The sequence below is a fragment of the Erpetoichthys calabaricus genome, chromosome 9, assembly GCF_900747795.2.
Source record: "Erpetoichthys calabaricus chromosome 9, fErpCal1.3, whole genome shotgun sequence".
NCBI classification, from domain to species: Eukaryota; Metazoa; Chordata; class Cladistia; order Polypteriformes; family Polypteridae; genus Erpetoichthys; species Erpetoichthys calabaricus.
This window is the reverse complement of record NC_041402.2, coordinates 58,857,979-58,872,941: the sequence shown is the minus strand read 5'-3', so window position 1 is coordinate 58,872,941 and position 14,963 is coordinate 58,857,979. Positions and strand designations below refer to the sequence as shown.

General features: G+C 34.5%; 1 protein-coding gene across 1 annotated transcript in view; it reads right to left on the bottom strand.

Annotated features, from left to right (window-relative positions):
- Window positions 1-14,963, bottom strand: part of itfg1 (integrin alpha FG-GAP repeat containing 1) — a 450,065-nt gene that overhangs the window by 348,229 nt on the left and 86,873 nt on the right. The window contains exon 8 of the mRNA XM_028809647.2: window positions 5,038-5,119. Within this exon, the coding sequence (XP_028665480.1) occupies window positions 5,038-5,119 (82 nt within the window). The remainder of the gene's footprint in view (window positions 1-5,037; window positions 5,120-14,963) is intronic.

Below are 14,963 nucleotides of genomic sequence, written 5' to 3'. Positions count from 1 at the left end.
GAGTATCACGGGACTTGCTTCCAAAGGTTATAAGTATGCCGTGATTTGTCCATCTCGCGGGATGTAAAAATGTCTCTCTGTCTCTCTTCAGAAGATCTCTCTTCCAAAGATCATGTCTTGTCGCAGGAAAAAAGTCTTGTAGCGTATTTTTTTTGTTATACAGTATATTATATATATATATATATATATATATATATATATATATATATATATATATATATATATATATATATATATATATATTTATATAAGCAAACATACATACATACATACATTATTCAACCCGCTATATCCTAACACAGGGTCACGGGGGTTTGCTGGAGCCAATCTCAGCCAACATAGGGCACAAGGCAGGAACAAACTCCGAGCAGGGCGCCAGCCCACCACAGTATACATACATTTCTGTCATTTCAAATGCCACCCAGCCTAGCAATAAACTATTTAATTCTATGAGGCAGCAAACACTATCAAAGGATTTGAAAGGATTTGATGGCATAGAGACAGTTATTTAGTACTTTTATGCATAAGCCATAAAACTGTTACCATATCATAAGAGTGTCATCTCCTTCACTATACAAAAAGATCATTATGTTAATACCTACACGATCAATCAGTTTGCATCACCAATTCCAAGTGTGTGTGTCAGTCCATAACTCAGTAACATAAACTGCCTGGTTATTACTTATTGTGTTTCATACATGTTGAAGATTTGTATTTTGTGTTAGTGACACTTTAGTTTAGGAATTACAAAAGTACCTCTATTACTCATTTACTCTTATGTAACAAGACCTTAACAAAGATTTCTTTTGATATTCATAACATTGGCTATTCATCTTCGCAATGTGACCTACTAATAAAACTTCACTTTGGAATGGTCAGAAGTGGCTTAATTGAGACATATACAGTATCTCTTGATATTACATTACTTATTATATGGCCTGTGTATTCTTCATATTTATAAGTAATTTCACCAGTGTATCAAATGTCACACTGCACAGAGGTAAATAGCCACGTTAGTGACACTTTGTAAATGTTATGAAAACCAAAAGAAGCCTTAGTTAAAGAGTTGTTACATAACAGTAAATGAGTAATAGATGCATTTTTGCAATGCCTAATGTGTTATCAATATTTTTTATTTTATACGATTACATATTCATTGTTGCATGTTATGCACCAGCAGAAACACTAAATTATACTTTTCATCTTACTGTAATGTTAAATGAAAATAAACTGAATCTAATCTGATAATAATAGCCAAAGGAACCTCTTCAAAATAAAAAATGACTATTTAATCAATTTTGCTTATTTGCTCTGTAAGTAATCAATCTGGCATTAAATTTGTGTTATATCCATCATCTAATACAGCCTTTGAGATAATGAAGGTTTAGATAGAATTGGCTAGAGAAAAAAATCTGATTCTTGGTAACTGCAATGAAATTAAACTACAGTATATGGAATACGGCATCCACAAACACCTAATCCAAGTAAAAAAAAAGCTTTTCATCGTATTAATTCTGAGTACTCTTTATATTAAATAATGACAAATACAGTATTTCAGAATGTAACAGGCACAAACAAAGAACACCTTGTCAAGTATTTAAAGGTAATTTAAACTTGGAAAGGAAGCACATTACCATACAGATTACTAGACAAAGGAATACAAGAGCAAGGCAAAAAGCAATTACATTCCATCTCTTATCTATAACTGATGCTTGGAACTCTTCATTTATTAAATTAAAAAAAATTATACCCATAGTGACATTTATCAAAATGATTTTTGCAACTTAGGGCACACTTCTTTACGATGTTACTCTTGGGAAAGAACTTGCTTAAATAAATATCATTACTTTAGGAATGATAATCTCAACCATAGTAACCAGAAAACTGGACAATAACAACAACAAAGTCTTGTTTACTTTGATAAAGATCCACTGTGAACATAAAAGTCTAAATTCAGTAGAGAAAGAGTCTTAGTTTCTGTGTTTTTTCAGAGCTTCATAGCTGAAAATGTACCATTAACCTTTAATCACATTTGTAAAACAGTAAGAGTCCTCATGAATTAATGAATATAAAAGAAAATCTGGTGAAACAATTCAAGAGTGACAGAAAACCAGTAAAAAATGAATTGAAAAATGTGACTAGGTTAAGTAACTAAATAATACAATTATTACCATGATGAGGAGGGGAAACAGATACAAACTCAATTTTCATTTAAAGCGGACATAAGACAACCACAGACTTTTAATAAGGAAAATGCTCAAAACACAAAAACGTTTTAAAGACTCTGTGTGTTCACGTGAGGTTACCTGCAAGAACTCACAGTAAAATATTGCACATTTCTGTATTTTAAGACTAAATATTGGTTTATGTATTGAGAACAGCATTCTTGAAAAAAATATTGAAAGAAGAATACTTTTTTATGGATCTAAAGGATGGCTTTCAAATTGCCTGACACAAAGTGATGGTCCTGTGTAGATTATACTCTAACGTAATTCGTTATACATTTTTAAAATCCAAAATAATGCCCAGAAATGAGCTGATAAGCCATTCACAAAGTAGCCAGTCTTATTGCTAGAGTCTGTGCTCTCACCCCAAGCAGAATAAGCACTTCAAGAAAATGGATGATTGACCTATTTCCTGAGTGTCGGACTTGCAATGGCTCATTGTAACACCAGAGGCAGAAATGTGCACTGAGTGGTCCTTTGGCTCCACTCCTTCAGCAGGCATGAACAAACTAGAGGAATACACAGTGACACGTTGCTCTGCAAAGCACAGGTGACCACATCCACCAAAAATCAATTATAGATCAGTGTGTGCTACTGAAGGAGCAGACAAGGTGAAAAAAGTCTTATTTATTTGTACAAAATCATAATCTAATTAGCCAATCCGAAAAGAAAAAAAAAGACGGCATCATATTTCAAAGGATAAGGATAAAGATACAAGACCAAATCCAAAAAGAGCAAGTACACAAGGTAAAATCCAAAAACAGATAAAAGTCAAAACAGGAATCCCAAGAAGCAACAAGAATAAGGCCAGCTAAATAACTAGGACAACAAAGCAAAATTAGACAGAGAACTTAGGATAGAACAACACATTTAGCCTCATCCACAAAATGTTGCATGTGCTGTAGTCACTTTGCTTAACTGTCAGGGTTGCTGAAAATCAGCCCTCTTTTGCTGTGCCACATAATATTAAACATCACATTAAATTAGTAGTACCAAACATCTTCACTTTACAGCCACCATGACTGACTCTTTTCGGTATAATTTGCAGCTGAATTTTCACCTTCAGACCCTTAAAATTTTAATTTGATTATTATTGTATACCTGCCAAACATAATCACCCAATGTTACTTACAAGATTAAAGATAAAATACAAATGTGTATATATGTTTATTTTTACTTTTGGAGCAGAGACAGGTTAAGTGATTTGTTCAGGATCACACAGTGATTGGAAATTAACAATGAGCCTTCAGCCTTATGGTTTACAGGTTTGTGTCCTAGCCACTATGTCACACTTTCTACATTATAAAAAGATTTAAAAGCTTTTGAGGTCAATATGACACAGTATAAAGAAAAGCTCTTGTAATTAAATGCATCATTTTCATTATTTTAGCTATAATTCTTCATGCTATTTTTTATTACCATATTCCTTTGGTCTGGAAGAATAATTTGGGGTCATAATTTGTCAGTTCCACAGTCCAACTATTTTCACTTATAAATAGGGCACATTACTTTTTTCATAATTGAGTAATACATTTGTTGTATGGTCATGTTAGTTCATTTTCCTTTGCATTGTTAGATGGCAATATTATACTTTAATATTGCTCTTTTATATCAGCAATACATCAATAAAATATTTTATGAGAAGTTCTTATTTTGTTTCATAGGATGGGAGAATTTTAGGTTATGAAAACCATTAGTTGTTAATAAAACAAAAAATGGAACTGACTGTTGTATAAAGTACAGAACAGAAAAGCAAGGTTACACGGTATAAAGCATGACTCATAGTCATTTCTATTCAACCTGCTTCAAAATGTAATGTACAGTGGATTGAGAAAGAGTTCAGACCCCTTCACCTTCTGTATCTTAGATTTCATTTAAATAAATACATTTGCCATTTTTGCCCACCAAACTACTCTCAATAACCCATAATGACAAAGTGAAAATGTTTTCAGAAAGACTTGCAAATGTATTAAAAATCAAAAATTGAAATCTCTCATTTCTATAAATACTCAGACCCTTTGCTGTGATATTCCAAATTATGGTCAGATGCATCCTGTTTGCTGTAATTATCCTCATCATTAAAACTGTTCTTGGGATGGATTTTCAAGAACAGAAGAAAAATCGGATCATCACATACTTAACAATATCAAGACTGATATAAGTTATGAGATTGCACAATTTTAGTATTCCAATACAATGTGTTTGTGTTTAATACAATATATGGATTTTAAAAAGCAAAACTTTGTATGCTAAAAAAAAAACATTAAAAAGAAGACCTTAGTGTTAGGAAATTTGCTTTTGGCTTTGATTTTTTTTTTATTAATTTGCTCTTGACTTCCCAATTTAGAGCCTGATTTTTCACCAATCTTTTTTATCTTTCCATGTCTTGGTCATACTTTTTAATTGCTCTGCAGTTAAAAAAAAATAAAAAATAAACACACAAAATCACTTTATGGTAATTCATCATCGAGACTGCAGGAAAGATGGAATATACAGTATACTGGGAGGGTGTTTAGAGGAACTACACAGATTTCAAACTGCTTATATAATCCAATGCCTGATTCATGATGTATTAACGAATGTACGCTATAAATGTGATAATAAACATGAACTTGAAAACAACACAGCTTGTTTACTCAATCACAAAAGTAGACAGATACTATAGTAAAGAAAGACCTACAATGTATTTTATTCAGGATGATTTACTTTTTCATGATGAATTTTTAATTAAATTTCTAAAAATTGAACTTTAACATCTTTAGATGTTACCAATCCACATTTTATGATGCATTTTTGCAAAAGCAGCACTTACCAAAATCTGCAAATGCAGACTGCCCAGTGTTCTGTGCAGAAGCAGGACTCTTTATCTTGATGTATTGTGAGAAGTTGCCATTCTGGTTTTAAAAACAAAAACATTTTTAAAATTTAGTGATATATTACCTGCATATTAAAATGAAATTAAAAAAGTGGTCTTTACATAACAATCAATAATTCTGTACTATAAAAAGACAAGCTGTACCTCAAGATAATCTTGCATATATAGTATGCATTTTAATAAAAAATATTATAAGTATTTGCATATAAAATAGACTGAATTAGCCGGTTTATTTTTAGAAGCTGTTGTTAGCATACATATCTTATACTCTGTAAGTATAACCTAGTCAACTGTGATAACCACAAACACTACCCTTGTGTCCATGCCAGGCATGTTGTGACTTATATTACTGCTCAATTTTTAAGTCTTTCAGAGTCATGTAACTTCTAGACAGAATATTATGAGTATTTTTTTCAGGCACAGCAAATTAAGAAAAAATGTTGTGAACATCAGTAGAACCCCTATGTTATCTTGGTCAAACTAAGGAAGACATTCATTCCATAAAGGTACAAACACATACGGTATTTTGTACATGTTAGAAAGAGGTTTGTAAGCCTCATCTACTGACACCAAAAGTGTCCTTGTACTGATAGCATTCCTGGTTCAATCTGTTTCTCCATAACTAGTCATTTAGCCCGTTTCTCCATAACTAGTCATTTAGCCCGTTACAATAACGGGCGCTAGAACAGTAGTGCATAAACATTAGTAGGAACAGTCTATATTAAATGGCAAGGGACTTTGACCTCATTCTTTTTGTTGGTCGTATTTTTCTTTCTTTCAGCCTTTCTTTTGTTGATGTTTACTTGCTGAGCTGACCGTTCTTCGTGGGCTGCCGCCGTGTATTGTGTGTCTTTAATTTTCTGTGACAGTAACACTGTCTTGTACGGCTCTATTCAATAAGGGCGCGCACAAAAAGGCGAGCTTCAAAAGGGCGACCTCAATTGAGCGCGGCGAATAAAGGCTTTTGAGGCTCGCCTTTTTGTGTGCGCCCTTATTGAAGGATACCGTCTTGTACGTCCGCTGGCTTGTACGTCCATAATATACCTTTAATTTTCTCTGGCGGTAATACAGGCGTGTGTGTCGGTAATATGCCTTTAATCTCCTCTGACAGTAATACTGGCTTGTATGTGGCTGTAATATGCGTCACTGTATTGTGTACCTTTAATTTCCTCTCACAGTAATACTGGTTTGTATTTCCGTAAAACGCCTCTAACTTTCTCTGACAGTAATATTGCGCATTGCACCGTGCCCCGCGTATGCGCACTTCACCAGAAGACACCCACACACGGACACCTGGACGCACACAGGAATTTTATTAAAGAGGATGCTTCTTGTTATCAGAGATTGTAGATTTGACACACTATACAGTGTTACATCATTTCTGATTCAAGTCTTATATGATCTAAGCAATTGTTAGCCTGCAAGCATTTGGGAACTGCTATCTTGTTGAATTGTTAGCACTGATGACTCAATGGCTCAGTCATTTTTTGTGTGGGGTTTGCACATTTTGCCTATACCAACAAATGTTTTATTCATGAATGTTACAAAAACAAGCAGGAAGTTAATTTGTGACTCTAAACTGGCCTCATAAAACAGCATGGGTGCATGGGTGTGTCTTCTGACTGCTCAGTGCTGGTTCATGGTCTCCGAGCAGCATTGGACTCCCTTCCCCTAATCAAAATGACCAGGTTCAGAAAAAAACAGGGATTTAAAAATTTTGTTTTAGTCTATTAATGTTTACGTAAAGACGTTGAGCAAACGCCACATTACATTCCTCCGAGGATGGTGCCTTAATAACCTGAGGACTATGTTGTCTGGAGACGTGTGCTGTTGATAGGATTAATTATGACAAACTGGTCTAAGAGGAGGTGCCAGACAAACAACAATCCATTAATGACTCTCATGGCAGTCTCAAATCAAGAGAACCTCACCCTATGATGTTGTTCTTTTGGTTTCATCAGAGTGTAATTTCCATTGCATACTGAGACCGTTCACGTCTGAGTGTGGTTGGGCTGGGATAGGAATCACCATTTCCAAATTTAAAGTCATAGTCCACTAGAAGAAGACCAGAGGACAGACCGAGAACATGCAAGGGAGACTGTATCTCTAAGCTTCCTTGTAAGTGTCTGGAAATTCTTAGGTGGTATTGGAACACATTGCTAAACATAGTGTGGCCTATTTAGCCCCAAAACAGCATGTTGCAGTCATGATCTTCATCAGGACAAGTAGAGGGAAATGATGATGATTAATGACAAAATAGTTCAAAACTGATGTGTTGGTTGACACACCATGCATGCGCTTCAGAGGGCCATATTCCAGACTCATCAGAAATGAGCATTACCACTCTGGGACACAAGGCTTGCTGACTGTCTCTTTTTCCACCCACAGCTCCAAGAAGATTCCCAAAGGGAGCAGCTGACTCCACTCCTTCCAGTCTAAGGACTATAGCAGCATATTCCCATTAGGAGACGTATAATTTGGGTACAGGCATCCTGCAGCCTGACAGCTCTTCAGAGCGTTATTATTGTAGCCAGTGGCAGACGCCACCTTTTGTTTTACTGTGCACCACAGTGTGCCCGTAATTTTGCTTGAACTTATTATTTCACTAAATGGGATGAGCCGGCTGGCACCCCAACATGTCATCTGGACAAGTGTATTCCTCTTTGTCGATGACAATGTCTTCTTTTAATTCTTGTATAATTAAGCATTTACTTATACAGCAGTGATCAGACAATACTGAAAAAGCTATTAATCAAATAGGATTGTTCATAAATGACTTCACCCTGTCCTTGGAATTATTTTGATACTTATTCTTAAATAGTTTACTCCTTAGAATTTAAATTTTGACATAAAGTTCTGAATGCACAAGAACAGCTCTAACTGCACTGTATTTAACTTACTTTCTTAGCTATTATCCAATATGTTACAATGGTGCAGCCAAGATAATTTAAATCAATATTGCAGTATTTGATTAGAAGTCTAAAACTCTGCTGTTATAGTACTGCAGTTTCTCAGAGTGATATTGCAACACATGTCTTCTGCTCCAACCAGTTTCTAATTTAGAGGCTAATTCCAATCATTAATTAATTACTTTAATTAGGTTCCTCATTTTCCCTTTCATTTTTCCTTTCAAAGTCATAAGCAGGCTGCAGTGTGTGATTAACTTCTAAGAAATTTAAAACACTACCCAATATCTTACAAATAAAAGGGGCAAGCCACATTAACTGTAGCTTTTATTGCACTGGACTCATTTTGTGCTCTTTATTCATTTTTTATTTTTTTAAGGAATTCACATTCTTGCTAAATATTTTCTCTCTCAGGTGATTCAAAGTGTTTAAAAATGAAAATAAACAGAGAAGTAATAGTATAGATGACAATATTCTTTAACAGGAGATTTCATCTCACTTTCATTCATTCCATTCTTAACAAAGAAGTTGATGACAGTAATAATTAATAATGTAAAAAGTACATTGTATAGTACACAGTGAGAAAACAAAATTATAATTGTAAATTTTCTTCCAAACATATGCTTGTAAAGTTAATTGGGAACTGGTTCAGTCTGAGTGGGTGTGGGTGTGAAAATAAGCATGTCATACAAAGGACTGGTGTTTTGACTGCGACCGATTCCTGCCTTGCATCTAGCACTGTTGGGTCAGACTCCAAGTACTGCAACCATGACATTACTCAAGTTCAATAATGGCTGGAGGAACAAAAATACTTAAAATGTATTACTTTGTATGTGGCAAGCAAATCATTGGCAAATTCTTTAGAAATTAAAGGATCACCTGACATGAAAAAAAATTAAATAATAAAATCACTATAAGATCATTTAAGCTAAGTACCTAAACAATAACTGCAGCTGTGCCCCTTCAGGCATAGGTTTGGCAAAATTTGTTGAAGTGCATTAACTATGGATAATTAAGATTATTATTACATCAAATAATAAGGCAGAAAATTTTACACTCTGCAATGTATATGCTACATTCTTAAAAAAGCAATGGAGAAACTAGTAAAATGTAACAAATAACGGTACTCACATTATTTATTATATGATACATTGTTTTCCGAAGAAAATATTAAGCTATAACCTTCAGAGACAATGCAATTTTCTTTGCTCAAAGAATAAATCCAGTTGTTCACTTAAAGTTTTCAGGGTCTACTTTCTAGGTAGGTGTACTGTATGTCTGATATAACTTGACTTGTGAGTGCCACATTTTCTGACAGCCAGATGAAATTAAAAAGATAAGAAAAAAAAACTATTATATCCAGACTCTGCTCCTTTCACAGAATACCAGAGCTAACATAATGAACAAAACTATTACAGTTTATACTACAATGTATTCACATTTCAAATGCTGAAATATTAAAATCCTTAAATCCATTTTCACATTTGTGGTATCTCATTCATGTAGGTAGAGTTACTAATATTAATCTTGGTAGCAATGGACCAGAGTTCATCTTAAACATAATTTCAGTTCAAGGCCAAGTATGAACACAAGCACATACAGTTCCATTTGCACAAATATGACAGGGAAATTTAATGTTACCAGATAATCATATATCACAAAGGGAGAACCTTGAAACATCCCTGGCTGTATTCAAACGAACGTCACACGATCTGTGGGATAGCAATTCTAAGTGCATTGTGGCTTATAAAAATGATACTTTAAAGTGAAACAAAATCACAATATTAAACGTGAAATGGCAAGATTCCTTTGTGAATTTTCTAAACATATAAATCTCAGAGGAAGATGTAAAACTGAAAATATGGTATATTATATTGTAATCTTTATTTTTTTTTATACTTATCTGCTTTAAAGCTCCAGAGTCCCAGCTTTAACTCTCAGTTGTTCTATTAAGTGTCTGTTTCTCCCTGGGCACTTCTGCTACCTGTGTTGGCACCATGGCGTACGTTATACAGAAGGTTAACTACAAACTTTAACTTGGAACAGACAAAGTGAATGGGGGTTTGGGTGTAAACATATCATTAAATCATTTAGAACAGGGGTCCCCAACTCTGGTGCTTGAGGACTGTAGTGGCTGCAGACTTTCATTCTAACCCTTTCCTTAATTGGTGACCAGATTTTCGTGCTAATTAACTCATTTTTATTTAATTTTAATTGATTTGTTTTTTAAAAAGTGTTCCCCTAAATTTCTTCATTGTTCCTCTGAGCTACTTCATTTCTTTCCTTAAATGGCACCCAAACAGAAATTAAATGTGATTTTAGTGAACCAACAGAAGACCAACTAAGTCTGTGCCTCAAACTCCAACCAATTTCACTCTAACCAGCTGCTTAATCTTGTTGTTAATTAAACCAATTCTTTAATTCCGTGGCTTGTTGCTGCTCTCATTGTGCAATAGCATACATTTCCAAAACTTGATTTTCTCTTTTCTAAGAGCACTGTTAAAACGTTTTGGGGACCCGAGAAGATCAACATTCCTGAGACCTTCATCTTTATTTTCAGGTGTTGATGATAGACACAGTCTGCTGGTCATATTTGGCTCATTTTGTATCTCATTATTGTTTGGCTGTTAATTAAGGAAAAAGAAACAATTAAGGGGTCTGAGTCTTCAAGAGCAAGTCAATTGCAATTAATTCAATTGCAATGTGAACATTATGCAGAAATATGTTCCAGATACATAAAAAATATCCAAAAATGTAATTATAATACCATTAAATTGAACATGGAATTCTAACTAGAAGAAATGTATGCCATCAAGAGTAGCATTATCCTGAATCATAAATTGAAAAATAAGCTGCATATTTTTATTTTGCTGAATATTATACATTAATTAAAATAAAAATAAGGCTATTAAAATGTGCAGTAGTATTTACATAAATTTGTCACAGCACAGTGCACTATGTCTGTGCATAAACTCCCAAATAAACAGGAGAAGTAAACTGGTATACAAAAAGCAGATTAAAGGTATTGTATTTCTCCTTTGAGCTACTCTATTTGTTTTTAATTCATTGTGTTGTTCATCACTTCATTTGATGTAACAAATACAATTATGTTTTTTTTCAAGATATCTTATTTAACCCTAGGGAATGTATGACCTAATTCAGTGTCTGCCACTCTGTGGTCAGTATGTTAAGCTGTAATGTTATTTTATCCATGCCTAGCAGAGAATTTAGGATACCGCTGTCTCAAGCTTCTGTGATTATACAACTGATATTTAAGACTTCAGCATATAACATATGATAATAGACTATTTAATGGTACTTAACTGTAGCAGGCACTGGCAGGCTGCATAACCCATTCATTTTATTCTGGAAATTTCACTTTAAAACACATCTTGTTAAATGTCAGAAATGTCAGCTACATCTGTACACAGTATGTGAACACCTTTTGTAAAAGTTTGTTTTATCAGTAGCATTTTTTAATAGTTATAGTATCTCAGGGATACTATTTCTTGGTGAAGAGAAAATTCAAAGGTAAGCATGATATCCACGTTTTAGATTTTAATGCAAGATAGAGGCCCTTCATACAAAAAAATGTAAAAACTCACATTGTTGCTTGATGCATTTTAAAGAGTTTTGCCAAATAAAATCACCATGTCTGTGTTTATAGCAATAATTAATTCAACTAATTGCAACCAAAACCTACCCAATCGAATTTTGAGTTTTGTTGCAAGGTGGAGCCTATCTTAGCTGTATCAGGTACAAGGAAGGAAAGATTGCATGCTAGTTTGCTGCAGGGCACCTTTACACAACGTTACACATGCATGTCTGGGGATCACACTCCTGGCTCTAATGAGGTAGGCAATACTACCTCAGGACGAGAAGGGGTGCTGGTGATAACATTATTTTCTCCTTCCTACTTTGTAGCCAAGAAAAAGCACCACAAGAGGGACGACTGACCCAGTCCCTCTGCCTGAGAAGACCCAAGAAAAACACCAACCCTTACGGTCCCCACCATATAAAGCCATCCCATTTCCAGAAGGGAAGGTGAAGTCAGATGCTATACTGATTGTATTCAGAGGACAGACCTCCTAACAGCAATTGCAATGTTTGCCAATAAAGAAAATATTTTGTTTTGAGCCGTTCTCAGCTGTCTTTTGAGTTTTATATTAAATGGGTTACCAGGGTGGTATCCCAAACTTTCTTTAGTTCTCCGTGTTGTGTACCAGCCCAATCACCTGTTACAACATAAAACCTCAATCAGAGTGAACTAATTTAGAGATGCCAATTAACCTAACACTCACTTATTTACGATGTAGGAGAACTGGACTACCTGGAGAAAAATGCATATAAACAGGGACTGTGATTGGAGGGCCAGCATCCAGGGGCTGTAAGGCCGCAGCACTAACCAAGTGTCATCAGGCTACCTAGCAGAACATTGACAAGGTCAAAATTAAGGTCAATGCATTCAGAGGAACATAACAAAAATTTCAATATATAATTAAACACTTTACATAAGTTTACTTTATGAAAGCAGGTTCTCACTATTATGGGTACGTGCTGGCTGAACACATATTGAATAAAAGGAAGAAAGTCCTGTTTTATTGTCACTTTATTGTTTAAACTATGTTTTTCAAAATGTGCCTTATAAAATGAACACAGAAATCACATTCAGCTAGAAGAAAAAAAATAACATGTCTTAACAAAGACAGAGCTGAACTTCCAATCCATGCATAAAGACAGTGTATGTCTGCTCAAGGGAAGGCTTAGGCACGCAGAGATTTCTTTGCTGCTGAGGTCGATCGATGGGGTAGTGGAAGCATAATGGTATGGGAATTGAAAAGCTACTACCACCAGCACAGGCATCTGCAGCTGATTAATGTTGATGTCAATTTTATGTACTTTCTACTACAGCAATTAAGAATGCAGTAGAGTGCTTCTTGCTAAAACAGAACTTTACTGATAATTACAAACTACATTGCTAGATGGTGTGGATAACAAACAGAAATACTTGGAAGACTTGAATAAAGGAATACCTTATTCTGTGATAAAAAATCTTGTTAAATATTATTTCATAAAGTGCCTAACCATTTAACAGTGAACAGGGTAACATTTTACAAACTTCAGATTTATAAGAATGACGCATGATCAAAATTTTGAAATATTTTTGCATTTCTTTTTAATTTCCTTCCTCCGTATTGCACCAAGAGGCTCAATGGTTAGCTGCTTGGTTTGAATCTTGCAAATGGTCTGTGTCTGAATGGCTTTTTTTTTCTGCGTACTATAATTATGAACATGCATAGCAATTCCTTATTGCCCCAATATGTTTATAATATTACAGTGTGGTAGAAATGTGTCCCATTCAGGGAGTGTCTCTGCTTTGAACCTGATGCGGTCAGGATGGGCTCTGAAATGAAAACATGAAATGAATTAATCAGGTTTAAAAATATCATGTGTATTTTGTTTCCCTGTAATAAATTTGCAAAATGTGTTTAGTTTACTGTACACAGTTAAGCATCAGTGGTCTGCAAATATAAAACCCACCACAGATTAATATTTTAAATTTGTGTATCTGTTATGCCATTAGTGAATGCTGAAAGCTACTTGGCAGGTATGCACCACTGACATCCTCTGCCTACTTTTTTAATTAGTTGACATTTTCGTAAAGGACCAGGAGATATAATCATTTTCAAGAAACTGAAACAAAAACATTTTTCTAGAACACCAAAGTATTGTTATCAAACAAATTCCAGAGGGCTAAACCATAAGAAAAGTCAAAACAATAATTGCCGGTAGTAAAAGCAAAATCAAGAGTAAGATCAACAACCAAACCGCGAAAATGTCACCAGAACCAAAACGCTACGACCATGAACTGAATTAAGTAGTGGAAACTATGAGTCGTTAACCAGAATACCTATCACTATAAATCCAAGTCTAACACTATTAAAATTTCAAATCTGTAACGTCAGACAGAGAACTGAAGCATTGCAGTGGAGATCCTTGTGAGGCATTCCATCACAATGGTACAGTGCATCCTCGCAACACATCAACAAAATGACGAGACACTAAAATGCCGGTGTGACACACTTAAAATTAAATAATAGAAACATTGTATCTTTTTCAACTAAAGAATTAGTCCAAAACACACATATGGCCATGTTCTTTGGAAATAAAGTTTAAAGAATATTCACATCAAGAGAACAGAAAAAATGTATTTAAGACAAAGACTATTTTCAGTAAGATGTCCAAGGATTGCTAATTCTTAACACTGTTAAGTTTCACATAATAGTTTAAGAAATAAAAGATGAAATATTGACAGAGAGGACTTTACAAAAGAAAGAGGGACCAGCAACTCTGGTGCTCATAATTAGGCAACTATCACATTTTAGTGATCAGTAATACTGAATAAGCAATTGAATGTATCTAAGTAATATAAATTAGTGAGCATAATCTACATTAGCTATTAACACTAAGATTAGCAATAAATCATTATTATTTAGATCATTATAAATTAAGGTAACGCAAACAATGAAGAGCTGAAAATATTTAAACCATATGCTGTAGCCTCCTTTTATTAATATACTTCAATGTTTTGGACAAAATACCTTTTTAGATAGATAGATAGATAGATAGATAGATAGATAGATAGATAGATAGATAGATAGATAGATAGATAGATAGATAACTTTATTAATCCCAAAGCACACTTAAGGGTCACAAGGGGTAGAGCCTATCATGGCAGCACTGAAAGGAAAGCAGGAACCAGCCCTGAACACGGAGAAAATGCATGGCAGGCACCATTCATTGACACATCTACACTCCCATTCTTGTTCACATGGGGCCAAGTCTGGAATAACTAACTGACTTAATTGAGTAAAACCCCAAAGACATGGAATTGTTTGCAAACCACCAGGTATGGAATTCAGATCCTAGGACATTGGATCTGTGAGGCAGTACAGC